Genomic DNA, 19,465 nt, shown 5'->3' with positions numbered 1-19,465 from the left:
AAGTATAAAAAAATGACCTTGTGCTACATGTCAATGAGTGATGAGAAAGACGGTCACTATTTAGCTAAAGAGTCCCCATGGTGGTTGAGCGGAAAATGGTGTTCTCCCTCTTTTGGAGAACGTTGACGTACGGCCCAGCTTCAGCGACGTGATGACGTCAGAGGGGTGTATCCAAACAGAGGACAGAGAGAGGACTCCACAATGGGAGGTTTGTGTCTTTTCTTTGACTAATATAACGAAATAAAGTTCATTTTAGCCCGAATCCTTGCGGTCTGTTCCGCATTGTTGTACCCCGTACATGGCGCCCCTTTGACGGCCATTCCTGACGTTTTAACCTCGCTTGGTCGAACTTGACGGTGAAATGTCAACGTTGAGGTTTCCGAAAAGTTCCCAAACTACATATTTGACAGGAGATGTATCCCTACTGGGAGCTTTTAATCACTTAAAGTTTAGTTTGGCAGGTTTTACAGACAGCCCGCGGAACCTTTCCGAGCTACTGCTACAGAAAATGCCCAACTTTATTCTCCTGTTGCTATTTTCTTCAGCGAAAGCTAAGCTGCTGTCTGAGAGCTGCAGGACGTTTCTTTATGATGTCTCTCTGTTTCCCTGTGCTGGACAGACAGCTTTCGCGAGCAGCTGTTGGAGGACACCGCCTTCCTCAGAGCCGAGCAGAGACTGGACACGGAGCTGGTGGACAAACTCATCCTGCAGCTCAACAGAATCTACCCGCAGATCCTCAGTGACAAGGAGGCCACCAGAGTGAGTCCCGCTGGTAGTGGCGCCTCCAGAAATGTTTAATAGTGGGGTGGGGGCAGATGGGACCACTTAACCTCTTGGGGTGGCACACTGAGACTAAAAGCCATCGTTTCAGGATTTTATTCTACTGTTGTAGTAATGCTGCATGTAGAAAACTACCATTAAGACTTGAGTAAACGCCTACTAATATATTTTGGTTTATTGTTTGATTTTTAATGTTACTAATGATCTAATGTGCATAGACCAATAACAGTACAGTTAACAATTCCCTCCTGTGTAATTATATTACGAATAAGATGTACATTTAGTCATTTATTGAAAAACCCAAACAATTAGTAGGGGAAAGTAGATACTGGCAGATACAAATAAAAGCGCGATAGAAAGTTAAGAAGAGCGGCTGGCTGTGCATAATGGGAGGAAATGCTAAACTGATGCTACGACAATTTACACTGGTGAGTGGGGTGGGCAGGACATGCCACCCTGGCCACCCCCTGGTGGCTCCATTGAGTGGTGGGAAAATAAATCCATCACTTTTAAAAAGCCTCCATTAGGTTCTAGCGCAATTTTCTATTCCAGATCTGTCCGCAATTTTTTGGGATCTGTACAAAATGCTCAAAGTAACTGGATGTAATTTATACTGGGAGAGCCCAAGACGCCAATGCTTGCCTCGCCTCTCTCTTTCTGTGAGCTTTGCCGATTTTATTTGCTGTCCTTTAACATTCTGCTCACTGTGCAGCTCCAGTTGTTTGAAACGTATTCAAATATTGCTCTGACTGTAGATATGGCCCTCGTTAGCTACTTTATTATAGTAATTTCTTGCTCTGATCACCACAAACCTGCCTTACTCGGATGGCTTGTTGTCTTTCCCATTTTGAAGAAGAGAGATTAATATCAACATGTCTCTGAGCCACGTCCTGTTTGTACCTCAGGGAAACTGGAGATCATGATTAATAATTAAAACTTCCCAGGTCCTCTGATCATGACTTCAAAATAAATGTAAGTCACAAAAAAAAATAAAGTACCATTAATTTTGTGAGATTGTTTAGTAGGTGTAGCACATGGGATTTTATTAAATATTGAATTGTAATTTTTTTCTACTTCCTTTTATGTTCAGCCTTTGTGCACACCTTTAGGACCACAGAGCCCACACATTACGGCTTGATTGTTATTGAGTAAAGCCATTTAGGCCTACATATATTTGTTTTTTACCCATTTCTCAGTTCAGAAATTTGGACGTACCGACAAGTGTCCGCCTGGGTGAGCTCCTGACACATCTGCAGGGGAAAGGTGATGAAGCGTGCAGGGAGTTTTACCGAGCGCTCCACCTGCACGTGGAGGATGTATACTACAGCCTGCCCACACGGTTACGCCTCAGAGGTTAGTCACAACGATGCAATCTCTGTCACATGCCAAAGCATTATTTAGGCGTTTCAAAAAGCAGCAGTGCGTTTCCTTTTTCATATTTTGTTCCGTCCAAATCCACAGACTCTTCGAATCCACTCACAAGGTCCCAGATCCGCCCAGAGAGAAACGTTCTGAACGAGAGAGGTAACGTGACACGTGCGGGTTGTCTCCCTGTGTTGTTTCTGTTTTTAGTTTGCATAAGCATTATTATTAAGAGACACAAGGATTCCACTTTACAGGAATCTGTTGCAGGTAGATCCTAAAAGGTCATCCTGCAGGTACTTTCTATATCAGGTGCAGCATTTCGTTGTCTTTTCTCTTTGCGCATTAGGAGATAGGATGACTTATAAGAGGACCTAGCTTTCCACATTACTGGTCAGTTAAGGAAGAATGATTCATGTCTGAAAAAAAAAGTTTTTGTTTCTGAGGTAGTTATTTTAGAGACTGGGATGTTCAAAATTAATTTTATATTTAGAGTTGCTTTTTTCATCACAATTTTTATTGTAATGTGAGGAAACTTCAAAGTAAAACTTTATCAATATTGTTAACGATGTAAACAAATGTTTATATAGAGCACTCTTATGTGTCACTGACTGTAAATACTGACCTTTATATTTCCTATGAACACTTTCCAGGTCCTCTCTTTTTCCTGGGTTGTTTCGGCTTTGCTGCAGGAATGGCTTTTCTCTATTACTGTGGAGGTAATTTTCTTTCTAGTTCAAATAACAGTGTTTTTATAACCAGCTATATAATATGTCTTAATTAACTCCTTTGATATTAAGAAAGTGTCTTATTCTGTTTGTAGAAGCTAAAGTGTCGGGAGGCAGCCGGGCACTCGGAATGGCCGCTCTCGGTTTGAAAAGAAAAGCGCAAGAGGTTCTTATTTGGTACACGGAAGAAGGCATGATGAAATAATGAGTGTCTTTTTCATCTTTGGAGCTTCGGGATTACCGACACTACGCAAAAATACGACTTGCTCTGATGTTGTGGACATTGTGAACTATGCAAAGAAAGTTTCAGTTTTAGTGCTGTTCTGAATGACAAGAGGAGCCACATTTGACTCGTTGGTAACACTTTATATAATGTTAAATGGTCTGAAGCAATGAATACACTGAGCAATGACTAATGTGCAATGAAATGGTGTAAATACTTTTTATACAAAAATGTATCTAAACAACCAAATACAGGGTTGATAAATTGTTATCTAAAAGCACAACCTCTCTCATGTTAATTCTCAAAATCCTCATACAATTTTTTCACTGGTGCTTGAACTGATGAAATGTTAGTTTAATAGTTTTTGATAGCACTCAGTGTATATATATATATATATATATATATATATATATATATATATATATATATATATATATATATATATATATATATATATACTACTTAATTTAAGATTTATTTAATATTTTAATTACAGTCCATTGATGCCCCATTTTGAAATGTCTGTAGTACAATCACAAACTTTAATATTTTTTATTGTAATGTTATAGGACCGACTACAACAATATAGTTTAGAGTTATGTTTATAATGATTTTAATCAAAATCCTAGGAATTTTTCGCGGTATCTGTGTGTGCACAAAGGCACGAGAATCCATCTTGTACCGCTCCAGCTTCAACCGTTTCTGTCAGAGCCAAAAATGGTTCAGGCCAATCCTGTTGCATAATTTTGGTTTAAGGCGGGGCATAGCGGTACACCGAAAGCAAGAGCAGCTGAGCCCACAGCCGAACCAACACAAACATGGCAGCGCAGGAGGACGCATGCGTAGCTGCTGCTGCCACGTTTGGTAAGAATCCATAATTTCTTTTTTGAAAGAAGAACAGCAAGAAGTGCCTTGACTAGCTTAGCTTCTTATGGTCTCTCATGATCTTTGCTGTTTACATTTTAATTTGATACCGTGATTGGCTAAAACCAACCTTTAGTGGGCAGGTGCTAGGTGTCGCTTCACCCAATCAGCTCATAAAGTTCTGCTGAGATTCCCTCCCTTCCCCAAACTAATTCAAATGGAGTAGTCCCAGATTGATCATTGGGAGAACTAGAATGCTACACATTATCAACCTGGCTGGCCAGAGTACACCTGAGAGACTAATTTGAAGAATCACCTTTCTGTGCAAATATAACTGCAATCAGCCTTGCACATAGAAATATTTTTTTAAAATTCATCTTTGCAAACCTGTCATATGGGATGACGAGTATCTGGAAACATGGTTTAAAAAAAAAAAAAAGACAATAATTTTTGCTTGGACTCAGGTCTGAACTTGCTAAACCATTCAGTTCTGGCTCTGGTTGTACGTGTATGGTTGTGTGTCTGCTGGAAGGTGAACCTCTGCTTCAGTCTGTTTTTCTGCCTCTAGGAAAAGGGGTATAAATTATTTGTTTTCATTATTTCCCAGGCTTTAGAGCCATCTATCTAAACGTCAACTCCTACCAGCTTCCATGTCTGCTGAAGAAAAATATTTCCACAGCATTAACACCGGCTTTGCTGTGGCATTTTGCATGTTGGCCAAAATGTCTGCGAGGTCCCCTACATGGCTTATGGAATACTGGACATTGTTTTTATGGCTTTTAAAAAATAATTATTATTTAAATAACAACTTTCTTCTTGCAACTTTTGTACTAAAGCCAGATTTGTGAAATTCATGGCTAATATTTTGCACTATTAGATGGGCCATTGGATGCTTCTCTGATTGATGCTCTCCATGACTAGCATATTAATTTAGATGTGCAGCACAATGTAGGTGTACATTATGACAAACCTTTTCCATTTTCAGATGATAGTTTGAATAGGGATTTGCTAGATATTCAAAGCCTGGGATATTGATTTATAACCTAACTTTACTTTAAGCACTTTCCTGTGTTCCTTGGTCATATGATGCCTTTTCTGAATATTCTTTAACAAAGCTTACACAGAACAACTCTATTTACCCGAATTGAAAAAGATTAAAGTTTGCGGTTGTGATTTGAAATGTGGAAATCTTCAAGAAGTGTCAGAAGGTTTAATGAACAACAAAAAGCAAACCATAAACACATGGCCACCCTCCAGATTCTTTACCTCGACTACCATCTTGTGGGAAATATGGTAACTACATTATTACGCGTGTGTTGGTTTTGTTTGTATTTTCTGTCTCCTGTTCGGGCAAAGGGAAATTGAAGCTTGGAAATACAGATAACTCCAAATGACACTGAAAGTAAATAATACATGTGATAAAAGTGTGATTACTAGCAAAAATGTAAAAACAAAGTAATAAAACATTAAAATATGTCATTTGTAATATTGGTTGTAACTTTGTTACCATCTGAGAAGGTATGTATCTGTATTTGATAGATGGCACCCTAAGTGGAGTGGATTGAGAAACTGACTGTGTTGTTTGAAAGGAGAAAATTAAGTGCTAAAATGATATGGATGACATTGGTCCTTGTGGCCTGTGAAACATATGGATAAGGCATTGCCACCTACTTTCTGGCATCTTTATGGTTTATTTTCACATTTGGGAACCAATGGAAAACAAAAAGTTCCCGCACACTTTAAATGTGCAATATTGAATTTTCTTATTTGCATAAGAAAAGGGGCATAGAACTGCTGGTCTGAATGTTTGGGTCTGAAATTGTGGTCTCCGGGTCTGCAGACACATGCTTCTTGGTAGCACAGTGCGATAGACAGCAGAAAAGCCTCTATTTGGGGGGGAAAATGACAAGCCCAAATAAGCGACTGCACGTTCAAAAGCAAGCTGCAAACCCGTGACTCACGAAAGTCACAAGCGACTTTAGAAAAAAGCAAGCCCAGAGTTGCATATAAGCAGAGTTTGCAGATCTGCTTCTGCCTTTCACATACACAGTATGCACCAGACATGTCCATAAATTTCAGCTAAATGTCAGGCTTCGGTTATCCCGTGCGAATGTGCCACATAAAAAGCTGACGGGGGGGTGTAACTTATTACATGGAGTCCACAGATAATGCTTATCCCATGCGAATAGGGCTTTAGTCTATAAAAAGATTTCCGAAGCTTTGAACATCTCACAGAGCTCTGTTCAGTCCACCATCTGGAAATGGAAAGAGTGCGGCACAACTGTAAACCTACCAAGACAAGGCCGTCCACCTAAACATACAACCGAACAAGGAGCACTGATCAATGCACACTGTAGGCGTGCATTGCACAAATGTGGCCTTTATGGAAGAGTCACAACAAGAAAGCTGTTGTTAAAAGAAAACTATAGAAGTCCCATTTGCCGTTTGCTAGAAGCCATGTTGGGTAGACAGCAAACGTGGAAGAAGGTGCTTTGGTTAGACGAGACCAAAATTTAACCTCCTGGCCAAAATGCAAAACACTGTATGGCAGAGAACTAACACTGCACAACACTTTGAACGCACCATCCCCACTGTCATACGGTGTCAGCAGCGTAGTGCTGTGGGGGTGCTTCTCTTCAGCAGGGACAGGGAAGATGGATGGAGCCAGATGCAGAGCAATCTGGGAAGAAAAACTGTTGGAGTCTGCAAATGTCTTGTAACTGTCTGTGTTTTGCCACTGTCGTGCCTGAATTTCCCCACTGTGGGACAATAAAGGAATTCTTATCTTAAGACTTGAGAATAGGGCAGAGGTTCACGTTCCAGCAGGACAATAACATTAAACATAAAGCCAGGGCTACAATGGAACGGTTTAAAACAAAACATATGCATGTGTTAGAATGGCCCAGTCAAAGTCCAGAGCTAAACCCAAACGAGAATCTGTGGCAAGATTTGAAAACTGTTGTCTAAATCTAATCTGACTGAGCTTGAGCTGTTTTGCAAAGAATAATGAGCAAACGTTTCAGACCTTAAAGACTTGCGGCTGTAACTGCACCAAAAGGTGGTTTCACAAAGTATTGACTCAGGGGGACTGAATAATTTTGCACAATGCCCTTTTTAGTATTTTATTTGTACAATAAATAATGTCTAATTTCTTTCTACTTCACAATTGTATACCACTTTGTGTTGGTCTTTTACATGAATCCAATAAAATATATAGCCCGTTTTCCATTAAAAGTCCCAGGATTTAAAGCCACAGGCTTTGTTTTCCTGGGGTAAACCAAAGTCTGGGGCTTTTGGGTTTTCGTGTTTCTATTTGCTAAGACCATTTATGTGAAACGGGTTGGGAAGTATGGGGAAGTTGTGAGGAAAACTGCAGTACTCCAGTGAGTGGCGGCAAATAGATCAAACAGACAAATGCAAACTGAGAAGCTTGTCCTCCTGCTACTCATCCGGACTCTGGACAAAACAGGATGGTCAGCTTCTGTTGATGGCGTTACACCTCCTTTGCCGCTTTTATACAGATCCTGCCTTATTCTGCCTGCTCGGATCTGCCGGACTTTATTCTGTTCTAGTCCTGTTGGTATAAATTAAAATAAAACACAGCTTCTCTCTGCGCGTGTGGGGAGCCACAGTGGGGTGGCGCGGGGGAGGAGACAGACTGATTTGTCTGATCCAAACATTTCCTCACTGACTTAAAATTTAGAGCTTTTTGTATAGGGTTTTGCCTCATCTTTGGCAAGAATAACCAGAGGGATTTTCAGGACAATATACTGACCTTTGAGGGGAGCAAATAGGTTATAGGATATACGCGCTGTGCAGATTCAGCTGCCGCAGAAGAAAAGAAGAGCCAGCTTGGTCCGGTCTGATTTAGTTTATTAAATACAGTGCGACATCTGTCGTTTGTAAAGAGTGAAAGAGTTCACAGTACATCAATTTAGGTTTAGATGAAAAGTCAGTCTTAGGGAAATGTGCACTTTCCTGTGCACAAGAAAAATGAAAGGCATCAGTTTGATCATTAGTGGTGAAAAAAGTTTATTAACTTAAAATACAGAAATGCAACATTGTTGCCTCAGTTGTGAGAAGAACACACACACAGGACCAATGGTATGAAATTGCCATGTAATCTGGTAAATAACAAAAACAGAGTAATCATTTGATGAGCTGCGGTCATGTCAAGCTGGGAAAGTCGTGTTGGCTGAGTTGGGCTGCTGGTCGCCAAAGGCTATGATGAAGGCGTTGATTATCATTATTAAAAATGTGAAGATCGTGGCAAAAGTCTCCCACCTGTTCAGCTTGTGGTGGTTGTGTTCCTTATTCAGATCCCACTTAACTGGAAAAAGGAGAAGCAAAACACTGTATTAGCATGTCGAACCGGAGCAACCACTTTTCCCCATGAGGGGGCAACATGGTAATTCTTTTATACCTTTTTGAGGTAATAATTTCTGAAGGATTAGATAAAGATTAACATCTGAGTGCGCTGCCACCATCATTAGTCTGTGAATCCAATATGTGGATCTATTTTCAGCAGATGAGGAGCCTGAGTCTTAAAATGTTGTTTACTGTTGCCAGCTCCACTGTAATTATCTAAAGGCAATAATAAACAGAGCTCTTTAATATTGGAACTAGCTTACAGCAAATCAGTTACCGATTTCTTAATAAAATTTTAATTTCATAAAACAGATTGTGATATCAGCCATAGTTAACCAGAGTAAATACAAAATTTTGTTTCCAAATCACTTAATTTTTAAGGCCAAAAACTATCGAAAGTAATTTAAGAACAAATACAAAAGATTTTTTAGCCTGGAAATATTTAAAAAGCTGATGTAGTGGCAAAAGAACACCATAACCACACTCAATCACGGTGGTAGTGTGATTGTGTAATTGATGGAACCATGAATTCTGCTCCTTACCAGAAATCCTGAAGGTGAATCTCCAATCTTTAATTGTTTAGTTTTAGTTATATAGCAGGAGAGTGGCCCATAGCACATCAACATGCCCCCCTTTGAATTACCTAACACCATCAAGATTTGGAGTTGACTAGGTAAAGTCTGGACTTTAATTTGATTGAGATTCTGTGGCAACAGCAACCCAAACTTACCTATAAAGATGAGCATAATTCCCACCACAATCTGTAAAGTGAGAGAGATGCTGAGGAGTGTGATGAGAAGAATGTATAAGTCAAAGGTAGGTCCTCGATGGATCACATCCTTGAGCCGGAAGGCGATTGATATCAGCAGAGCAAGGTCTAGCATGCTCACTGCTGCGCTCTTCTTGTTTGCATAAGTGTTCATGTTTATGGACGGTCTATCCTGGAAGGCAACACAAATGCAGACATCAGATTTAGGCCTTCATAATACATTTTTTCACTTCGTTAATAGAGGATTTTTAACAATAGTACAAGCTGATGCGACATTGCCATTTTAGATTCTGACATCTTAGAAGCTGCTGTACTATCAGGCATGTTGTCAAATTTATAGGTGATTAAACAAATAAAAAAATCAAATTTTCTGAGCCTCGCCTAAATATTTTGCCAAATAAACACTGTAAAACTACATGAAAACATCAAAAATACAAAGGAAGAATAAAAAAGACAAAATTATCAGATTGTGCACAAAATGAATACATTTAAAAACTAAGCAGTTAATAAAGTAGACAATTATAAAGGAAAATAAAAAAGGTAATTATTAAAAAGAGGAAATAAGCTAATGAAAAGATATTTACATTTATCTCATTGTTAAATTTAATTACTGCTTACATTTATTTATTTGCACATTTAGTGCATTTATTGTTTTATTTTTTTTTTTTTGAGCATGTGTTTATTTCTTTATTGTTAATTATGTCAGAGTTGGTTCTCCATAGTAGACCTGTACCTTTCACCCCCATTGAGACATTAGCAACAGAACACGGGTGACTGTGTTAGAAGATGGGACACAAAAGACCAGCAACAAGCGCATGTTGTCAGTCACAGACTGTCTGACAAGGCACAGTTAGGTCCGGCTTGTGGGCCGATGCCAAGGCCCACGCTTATTCTAGTAAAATTGTCTGGATTGGATATGAGCGATGAATGAACACGACCAAACCGGACATAGAGATATTTGCTGCCCTGTAACAAAAGGCTGCCTTACCCTCACCTGTATGTTGTTTTGGGCAGGAGCCCCGGACGGTGCTCCTGTGGTCACTGCTCCTCTTGTCTCAGTGTCAGTGGTTGGTGCTCCTGTCTGACTGCCAGTGGCCATGTCTTGTCTTTTTGTCCTGAAAGGAGAGGCATTCAGTGGGTTGCTTCTGCGAGTGGGTTGTGGCACAAAGTGTCAGTGAGACTATTTATAAAGCGCACCGCTGCTTTGAGGAAAATGGGGGAGTACAGTAGTTGATTACACCATCCCTGAATCGCACAGGGGCAGCGGTCTGGGCTGCTTAGCGGAGGTGACAACTCTTTACAGGAGTTACAAACTGTCAGAGGCACTCACTTGAAAAAAACTAATTGAGTTGGCAGACAAATCCCATATTACAAAAGAAAACTGCAAGAATTTGACCTATATATGGAAATCAAAAGAAAGACATTGAAGAAACTGGACTTGAAACTCCAGAAACTACAAAAAGAAGTAAGTCATGTTACAGTGCACTCTGGAAGCATGACTGTAGGCTCCTGCACAACTTCTTAATAATTTTTTTCTTCCAAGCTCTCAGCAGAAAAGTGACCTCATTACAATAAGGGAAACAAAAAAAATGCATTGTGACATCCTCTCTTGTTAAATACACAAACAATTTATAAATACCCTGAAATAGTTGACAATGTATTGGATTGTCCCAGTTCATTTCCAAGGCTAATCTAGGAGCCATTTCCTTCCTGAGAAAGGCAATGTTGTGCTATGCCATAAGCTGGTTGAATATGCTTATTATTATTATTAATTATAATTTGGTATTATAATTTAAATAATAAATCATTCAACTCAAAATTTCGCTATAACAAATATAGTTCAAATGGTGGTGATGTTAGCTATAAGCTTATAAGTATTTATACCACTAATGCATTAGTTAACTTTCTGTTATGAACTCATTTATGCTGGAATAAATGATCAGGTCGGACTGTTAACCGACCAGGTTTATCCAGCAGGCTGTGAGAACCCCAATGTAACTGCAATTAGAGTTTAAATCCTTATTCCTTATCACCATCCAATGATATTGTCTCTGTATTAATGTCAGATGTTAACTCCAAAGGAGGTTAGCTCTGATTTCTGAATACCCAGGCAACTGTGAATTGGACTGAACACAAAACAATGTCTATTCCGCAGTGGTTGGTTTTATTGAACCAAAAGCAATTCCCTGTTACAGTAATTCTCTGATTCAAACAACTTTGGAATTCTTACTCATTACTAAACTAAAACATGCAAAATATATATGTGGAAATAAAGAACAAAACAAAAATAAACAATGGATTAAAATGAGCGGTTAGCAGATCTTAACTTAACTCAAAGTTGTTTAACACCGCCCTCGAAACATCGGCATTTCACGTATCAGCATTGACAGACAGAACAGCTTCGGGAATCTCACTGGACGCTTTGATGTCTTACACAAAGCTAGTTCAGCTAAGCTACCTACAGTCCAGATACACGTGACCCTCCCAAGATGGCTGCTACGATGACGTATGAGGGGAGGTCCTAATAACGTAACCACGCTTACGCTGATGGGACAATGCCTCGTTTCGGGAGGGGGGGGGGGGGCTAACTAGGAGTTTAAAGCAAAGCCCGCGACTTGAGCTCGGACAAAGAAATTAAACTGATAAGGAGCGAAAAGAGAGAGAGGGGGGAAGCAGGGAAGAAGATGAAAAGAGATAAATCGGTAACCCACGGCGGGGTTCTTGATGGATCACAAATCAACACAGCAAATCAATTGTAAAATGCATGCACATACAAAGAAAATGTTCAGCAAAAATAATTCCAACTTCGTCGTGGAATAAAAACATTAACCAACACCTACAAAGTTCTACCGCCTGCCCAGGCACTTCTAAACACCCTGTTGGTGAAACAGAAATGAAAGGGGAAAAACCCCGTTACTTTGAGTTGCCTCGGAGCTGGTCCGGAACGCTCCGAGTGTGGCTTTCTGGACGCGCTTCGACGAGCGCAGTTGTCCCCAGGCTGCAGCGGGACGGGGAAGAAGCTGCTTCGTTTCTTCCTCCGGGTTCGGCAGTCGCTTTGTTGGCCAGACAAAAGCGGGGTCCTCTTCGATCAGTGGGAGATGCGGCGTCTCTCAGTCTTTTGATCAGAGGGAATTTAAAAGTTCTTATTTAAGTCGACCTCCTGTTATAAAGCAGGGAATAACCGTTGCGTCGAAAAATCTCGGTCCAGCGAGCAATCGAACACGTGGCGTGGGAATCAGCTGTGCGTGTCTTCTCGGGTTGGCTAAAAGCCAGGGAAGAAGAAAGATGGTCGTGGGTGATCGGCTTTTATAGCCATCACTATAGCAACCTTATCTTGATCGGCGGCCATTTTGCCGTGTTGCGTGATGGGAGTTGGTGGCCATTTTGACCACATTGCATCATGGGTAACGCAGTCCGTTACGTCCCGAATTGATGCTGTTTCCTTGATCGGCGGCCATTTTGCCGTGTTGCGTGATGGGAGTTGGTGGCCATTTTGACCACATGAGTTGGTGGCCATTTTGACCACATTGCATCGTGGGTAACGTAGTCCGTTACCGCTTTCTGTCACGTCTGAACTGGCACAACATACCCCCCTTTAGCTTTGAAGAGTGGGATGCTGGTCACAGTCTTTAAAGCTACAACCAAGTCCATTCTGGCGTGACGAAAATCCGTTGTGCATGAGTGGAACAACCTAATAGTCTTTCTAGTAGTCCATTGGGATTCATGCAGTTCAGTTCATCATCCAAGAGGAGGAAAAACAAAGCATTCATTGTGCCTGGGTCAGTGACCTAGCCTGGGCAGGACTAAGCTATAGCTAGTCATTTCTATTGGCTAATAAGGCAACAATAAAGTAATAATAAAAAAAAAGAAATGCAAACTTCACAATCACCATTGTCAATACATTCATTGGTCATCAGGTTTGAACTTTGAACCAAAGAAAGGAGAGAAGGAAAGAGGGAAAGGAAAGAGACAGCGGTTCGTAGTCTAATCAGCTTATGGCCTTCAAGGAGCTGGTGCTACGAACCTGGGAGCGACAAAGGTGAGGGCGTCAATCCTGGTTTGCAACTGTTTGATCTGTTTGTATGCTGCATACGCCATCGCAGTAGTGATGGCCCATCCAAATACAAGGAGAACCACAATAATGGTCATAATGTGAGTGTCGGTCGACTCTGTAGCTCTGGGGAAGCGAAGCAGAGGGACCGAGCTCAACTCTGATGGAGTGAGACTGAATTTAATCAGCTGGGTGCCTGCAAGTAAAAGCTGTCTTTCAATGCCGACATCAATGCTGAAATTGTATCCCTTAAAGACATCTATTATTTCAATCTTCGAGTCATATTTGTCAACGTCAAGGTGATGCAGAACCATGTTTCCAATGTGGACTACAGCGCCTTGAGGTGGGGAACAGAAAATGGTTTGGTTGGGCAGTTTAGTCTAGTAACTGTGTCATGCTGCTCGTAGGATAACAGGGCTTCTGCCTCTGGGGTGCTAACGAGCCAGCGGTTACCTGCCCGCTCAATTTTGGTTTCCACACCTGCATCTTTAAGGGTCATTCTAGCCTGACAGTTCTGTTCAGGGGATTCATTCCTTAGACCACACAGGTAATTGGTAACGTCTCTGATAAATGGGTTGCTTGGGCATACCCAGTGGATGTCTTTGGTTTTGGTACACAAATCCAAATTAGGGACTAAATAAAGTTTGGGGTCAGCATCATGATAGGCCAATATTGAGGGAGTTTGTAGGTGTACGTGGGTCTCACCTTGCCAAAAACCGACATTCAATACTGATTTAAGCCTATACACATTAGCTCAATGATGGGAAGGTTTAGCATGAATCCTATCTCCAAGTTGTCAGGATTTACAAATATCGGAATTGCATTACCTAGGCTGTACGCCAGGTGTATTTGTGGTGGTTGCAGTGTTTCACTAGAGGCAGATTTGAGAACCTTTTCGACCAAATCTACTGGTACCAGGTACGGAGGAATCCGTCCTTCAGCAAGGCTATTTATGGATGAGCTAACCTCTCGAGTGAGGTCCTGCATTAAATCTCTAACAACCTGAGTATACATCATGTCATTCTTTACCACTTCTGTGAGCGTTTCCAAAGCAATGCATGGTGTTATGGCTGAGTGTGAAATTATAGACGTGAAGTTATGTATGGACACTTGCTTTATTAGTGCATGTTTAAAGTGTCCTAATTGAACATGCACTTGTCCTATTTAATGCTATGCATTGTTCTCTTCGGCGGGGGCGGAGTTAGGCTCCGTTCCCTGTGAGGAGAGTTTAGTGGACGGTTTAGTTCGGTTCGCTTGAACCCATGTGTACTCTGGACTTTGCACGCTGGCTTCTAGGTTCTTTCGAGGCCACGCGAAAGTCGTTCGGAGACGGTCTTTTAAGTCAGTGACGCACTGGTGTGCAGTGTAGACGGTTGTCACACTGACGCCTTCGGGCTGGTAGATGAGATTCAGGGGAAGTGTCCTTTGTCTTCCTGTCATCATCTGGAAAAGTATCACCCCTGTGGAGCATGGTGAGGTAGAGCGGACTAGCATTAGGACCAGGGGAAGCTTTGCATCCCGGTCCCCGTCATGGCTGCTGGCATGTTCCTTTGACATGCTGGCCACGGTGCAGTTCATTCGCTCCACCTGTCCGGATGACTGTGGGCGGTAGGTGATGTGGAATTTAACTTCCACACCCAACATGTTGAAAAGCACGGTCATAATGTTTGACGTTCCTCTGTCCGAGTCGATGGACAGGGGAAGGCCCCACCGGCTGAAAACGTGATTTAGCAGCAGGGCTGCTGTGGTGACAGCGGTGTCATTCGGTGCCGGCAAACATTCGACCCATTCTGTGAAACTGCCTGTTATTGTCAAAAGATATTTGTTATTTCTTGACGATTTGGGGACTGGACCGATCCAGTCAGTCTGCAAATGTGACCATGGAAATATAACCCCCCTTCGCTGAAGCAGGGCTTGGTCTAGTGGTCGTGTGGGTTGTAACTGGCTGCAGGTTAAGCAGCCTTGTACATACTCCTGGGTGTCCTGGACCGTTGAAGGCCGGGACGTCACCTGTGGGAGAGTTGTCAGATTAGCTTTGCAGCTTCTGTGTTCTCCTACTGGTGAGTCATGGACGTGTGTCAGTGTGATCCCAAGTTCGTTTGAATCTTTGGGCTGAATGGGCTGAAACTCATAAAACAGCTCCTTAAGTGCCATTTCCTCTGTTTCAGTGGTCAGTGCATCAGCTTTTTCCAGCTGTTGCATAATTTCTGTTTCGAAACCAGGGTAGGGCTCAGTGGGTGAGTCCCGGTCTCCTGGTTGATTTGGTGCTGGTTCTGTTGGGTCGGTTGCTGTCGCATACACCAACAGATTTCCTTCAGCTTCAAGCGTTGCACCACAAATAGATCCAGCAGGCCGAGCTTCATGTCGCCTGATTTGGATCATGCTGGAAGGAAAAGTAAACACGGTGTCTGGAGAGTCCTGTCTTGTGCCAATCTGTGCATAAAGTATGCACACCCCCGTTGCTTTCAGAAGCCGGCGAGGCCAGTCTGCTGAGAGCAGGTAGTGGCTGTGTTTTGTTTCAGCCAGATGGGGCTTTTCACGGCACAGAGAGCTGTACAGATCTCTGCTGATCGCAGAATTCTCTGACCAAAGAGCCAGCAGCACATCTGGCATGAGTGTGTTTTCCAGGTGCACACCTTCAGCCACTCTGGGGTTATAGGGTTCAACTCCAGAGTGTTTAAGTGAGCAGAGGAAAGGTGTGTGGCTGCAGAGAGAAGTTCTCTGATCGGAAATCGGCTCTGTTGAAGGCAGAAATGGTGCTAAAAGTTCTTTGGGCTCCTCGGAGCATGTCACCTGGTTGATAGGGACGGACAGTCCACTTCCAGAAGTGAGGGGCTTGGGGGTCCCCACTTGGGCCCAAAGGTGACCATGATAGCAGTCAATGAGTGGGGCTAACCTGTTCAACAGGTCCTGACCCACAAGAAAAGGTTCTGTGTCCAAAGTACATATGTAGATGGGGTGCACCAGGGTCATGTCACGGAAAGTGATGTCTAACCACGCCCGTTTGGTGATGCATGACTGATCCTGAGTGTAGCTGGTGATGCCCACGTCACAGGTCTCCACCTGGAACGGTTTCCCAAGAGACACCATAGCTCTGGTCACCTCATCAAACAAATCTGAGCACATTAGACTGATCTCGGAACCCGTGTCTAAAAGAGCATTTGCAGTTACACATCCTCCGATAACTGTCGAGCAGTATAAGCGGTGTGCATTTTCATGATGGTTTAGCTCACCTAGAAACCTTAGAAAAGGGGCTTTCTGATCACCTGCTGATGGGATCTTAGAAGGTTGTCGGTGAATTTTCGGTTGGTCCCCCCCCTTAATCAGATAAACTCTGTTAGAAGGGGAAGCCTGTTCCACGCCTAGTCATGCTGGCTGGGGTTTTGGGCCTGGCTTACCTGGAGGGTCGACAGGATTGGATGATGGCTGGGACGGCTGCGGCGCGATCTGACGCACTGTTTCGGCTAGCAACCTGCGAAAAGTCTCCTCTATCTCCTTTCTCATTGACTCCTCCATGCGCAGGTTCCAGCCTTTGTTGTCATGTGTGCTTTTCGACCTATCTGACCTGTCAGTTTGCTTACCGTATCGATCTGGATCCGGCCTGTGCCATTTTTGAAACCTCTCACCTTCCATGCTGCCATGCTGACCTCTCCTATCCTGGGAAGCTTCCTTCTGCTGCGGCTCAAAACCATGTTGCTTCTTAGGGCCAAATCTAGTTTTAGGTTTGAAGGGAGGCATCTCATGTCCCTCCAGACCTAAAGTCTTTTCTGGTTCGGCGTGAATCTGCAGAACCTTTTTATCACTATCGGCTCCTTTGTTGGGCCGGACACGTGTTTCCCATGCCACCTGCGCGTATTTCCTGATTTCCTGCATGGTAAGTTTCTTGGTTCTACAATGCATGGTAACCTCATAACGCACGCCTTCATGAAGATTATGGAGGAACAAAGATTTGAAAGTGTGGTCTCCCTCCAAGCCGGGAGCATTTCGTCCCTGAAGGTAAGCAGCCCGCAAGCGACGGTAGTACGCTTTTGGTGCTTCAGTTCTCTTTTGCTGAATTGCAAAAGCTCCAAGAGTTGCAGAAGCTGGGTCTGTAAACACAGAATATTCTTCTCTTAAAGCCTGACAAAGAGCTGAATAACGGTCACGTGTAGCTGGGGGGAGGCTTTCTATGAAAACATGGACACTTCTGGACGTGGTTTTCCAGATAAGCTTCAACTTTTCTCGAGCTGAGGGGCTATATAAGTCTAGCAGACAGCGCTCTACCTCTCTGAGATAGTCATCAATGGTGGATTCTGTATTGCTAGGATCAAAACGCTCTATCTCTCGGGCCAGGGACTCAAGTTGACGCATCCGCAGTCCCTGTTCAGGGATCGGAGCTGGTCCATCTGAGTCCTCTCCTGACGACTCCTGCCTGCGGTAACCACGATAGGAGGGAGGCTCCAGTTCTGACCACCTACCTGGCGGAGGCGGCCGCTCGTGGGATGCCGGGGGACCCTCCCTGTCATGAACTCTTGTCTGTGGACGCAGTTCAGAGGAGTGGGGTTCACCTGTGTCCCAGGAACGGTGCTCCCGTCGCCCTGGCGGGGGGAAAAGATCATAGCGGGCCGTGTCAGGGGTCAGGTGGGAAGCAGGTGTTTTCCCATGATTTACATCATGTGGATCAGTCCTGATTGCCACCCTAAGTTGTTTAGGCATTTCTTTCCGTATCACACTGCTATATCTGTCCTGACCTTCGCTTACCCTTCGCTCAGAAGGCGTCTGAGGGCCCAGTTCATCCAATGTCCTCCAGGTGTGATCTCCATGTTTTCCTTTGGAGTTCTCACACTCAGATCCTTCTGTCTGCAAGCTAATGCGATCCTCCTCTCGCTCCTCTGTGGGATGACAGCTGCCCTGAACACTTCTCTGTTCTAGCTCCCTAACTCTTTCCTCAGCTGCGATCCGTATCTCAACCTCTCTGTTACGCAGATCGGTCTCTAGCGTTAACCTTCGGTGGTATAACGCAGTTAATTCACCCAAAACATCTGCTACCAATCTATGTTTAGGTTTGCTCTGGACCTCCTCCACCAATTCCTGAATTCTCCTCTCACAGTCTTCTATGCTAAACTGATTCAGACGGGTTTGTTCGTCCGGTGTCATTTTAAGCAGTGAGCTAATGACATCCTGGGCCTCCATTCCAATGGAATGGTTTGGACCTTCAGCTCCTTCAGCTGAAGAACCGCTACTATCCATTCTTTGTCAGCTATGGATAACAACACAACAGGTAACAACCTGTAGTTTAGCTCAGCGCTAAACAACAGACAACAAATAACAACGCTGTATTCTAGCTTAGCACTAGGTAACAACGCATACACTTAAGTTTAGCTCAGCGCTAAACAACAACTGTTAAGTGGCTTCACTTTAACTGTTAACAGCAAACACGCACTATGACTGGCACTTAACTGCAGTAAGTGGGTTCAAATACGTGCGTTTAATTAGGCTGCACAGGGGAAAATCAACCCTGCGACTTACAACTCCTTAGTTTTAGGAACGGTTAATATGCTTGTTTAACTTTGAGAATATTAACTTTGAGTGACATGGACCACTAACCTTTCGGCCAGTAATTAAATGATAAAGCTGTGGCTTTGTTTGTGATGTAAGTTATTTAAGAACAGGTGCTCTACACATGTGTGGAAAATAGCAAAGTGTTTTGGAGCTTCAGAGGTGGCAAAGAATGACAGTTAAAAAACCGCTAAATTGCAACCTTAGTTTCAAAATCACAGCTCAATTTTGACCACTTATGATGAGCAGAAGGGGATAAAGGAGAGAAAAAAAAAAAAATGAATAAAATAAAATTAAAAAAATGACAAAAGGCGTAACCGTAAGGTAAGTTTAAAGAAACTGACTTTCAAAACTGTCCCTCCGGGACACTGAGCGATCTAAGCTGTCTTTAAAACCGTGACTGCAACTACCTATCCTGGCCACCAGATGGAGGCAGGGTCTCTCTTTTCAAAGCAGAACACGACACAGACTCTGATTGACAAGTAGCAGACGCTGGCTGCTGTGTATTTCAATCTAGCTGACTTCCAGTCCAGAAATCAATATTCAAACCTCAGGTTAACAACCTCAAACCACCACAAACACGTATATATTTAGTAATGATACCTCCTTAATCAATTATGACTGAATAGCCCTTTTGGCAAGGCGAGCAGTCAAAATGCTGGAATATGGATTGTGTTCATTCAATTCATAAGTTGCTGGTTATTCGATTTAGTCTAAAGGAACGCCAATAAGTAGACTCGCCCACACAGGGAAACGCCAATTTATGCTATGCCATAAGCTGG

At 42.8% G+C, this 19,465-nt stretch overlaps 2 protein-coding genes and 1 non-coding gene across 3 annotated transcripts; 2 read left to right on the top strand and 1 right to left on the bottom strand.

Annotated features, from left to right (window-relative positions):
• The first annotated feature begins 100 nt into the window (after positions 1-100).
• Positions 101-3,373, top strand: card19 (caspase recruitment domain family, member 19). The gene is made up of 6 exons (XM_012849609.3): positions 101-208; positions 620-759; positions 1,977-2,133; positions 2,242-2,304; positions 2,796-2,861; positions 2,966-3,373. The coding sequence occupies exons 1-6, from the start codon at positions 202-204 to the stop codon at positions 3,073-3,075; spliced, it is 543 nt and encodes a 180-aa protein (XP_012705063.3). The 5' UTR covers positions 101-201; the 3' UTR covers positions 3,076-3,373.
• A 2,159-nt stretch (positions 3,374-5,532) lies between these two features.
• Positions 5,533-5,654, top strand: LOC118556681. The gene has a single exon (XR_004927294.1). It is a non-coding gene; the product is annotated as a U6atac minor spliceosomal RNA (small nuclear RNA).
• A 1,996-nt stretch (positions 5,655-7,650) lies between these two features.
• On the bottom strand, positions 7,651-10,802 carry LOC105915487 (ninjurin-1-like). The gene is made up of 3 exons (XM_012849607.3): positions 10,089-10,802; positions 9,056-9,266; positions 7,651-8,287 (listed from the first exon to the last, which is right to left on the bottom strand). The coding sequence occupies exons 1-3, from the start codon at positions 10,191-10,193 to the stop codon at positions 8,130-8,132; spliced, it is 474 nt and encodes a 157-aa protein (XP_012705061.2). The 5' UTR covers positions 10,194-10,802; the 3' UTR covers positions 7,651-8,129.
• Positions 10,803-19,465: the final 8,663 nt, after the last annotated feature.

Source organism: Fundulus heteroclitus, chromosome 20, assembly GCF_011125445.2.
Source record: "Fundulus heteroclitus isolate FHET01 chromosome 20, MU-UCD_Fhet_4.1, whole genome shotgun sequence".
NCBI classification, from domain to species: Eukaryota; Metazoa; Chordata; class Actinopteri; order Cyprinodontiformes; family Fundulidae; genus Fundulus; species Fundulus heteroclitus.
This window is presented reverse-complemented; position numbering and strand designations above follow the sequence as displayed.

Excerpts from the sequence above, each read along its gene's own strand:
- card19 (XM_012849609.3), top strand. Across the intron at positions 760-1,976 it reads GTGACAAGGAGGCCACCAGA|TTCAGAAATTTGGACGTACC; the intron begins GTGAGTCCCGCT and ends CCCATTTCTCAG. Across the intron at positions 2,134-2,241 it reads CACACGGTTACGCCTCAGAG|ACTCTTCGAATCCACTCACA; the intron begins GTTAGTCACAAC and ends CCAAATCCACAG.
- LOC105915487 (XM_012849607.3), bottom strand. The coding sequence starts at position 10,193 with ATGGCCACTGGCAGTCAGACAGGAGCACCAACCACTGACACTGAGACA. Across the intron at positions 9,267-10,088 it reads CTGCCCAAAACAACATACAG|GATAGACCGTCCATAAACAT; the intron begins GTGAGGGTAAGG and ends GTTGCCTTCCAG. Across the intron at positions 8,288-9,055 it reads AATTATGCTCATCTTTATAG|TTAAGTGGGATCTGAATAAG; the intron begins GTAAGTTTGGGT and ends TCCTTTTTCCAG.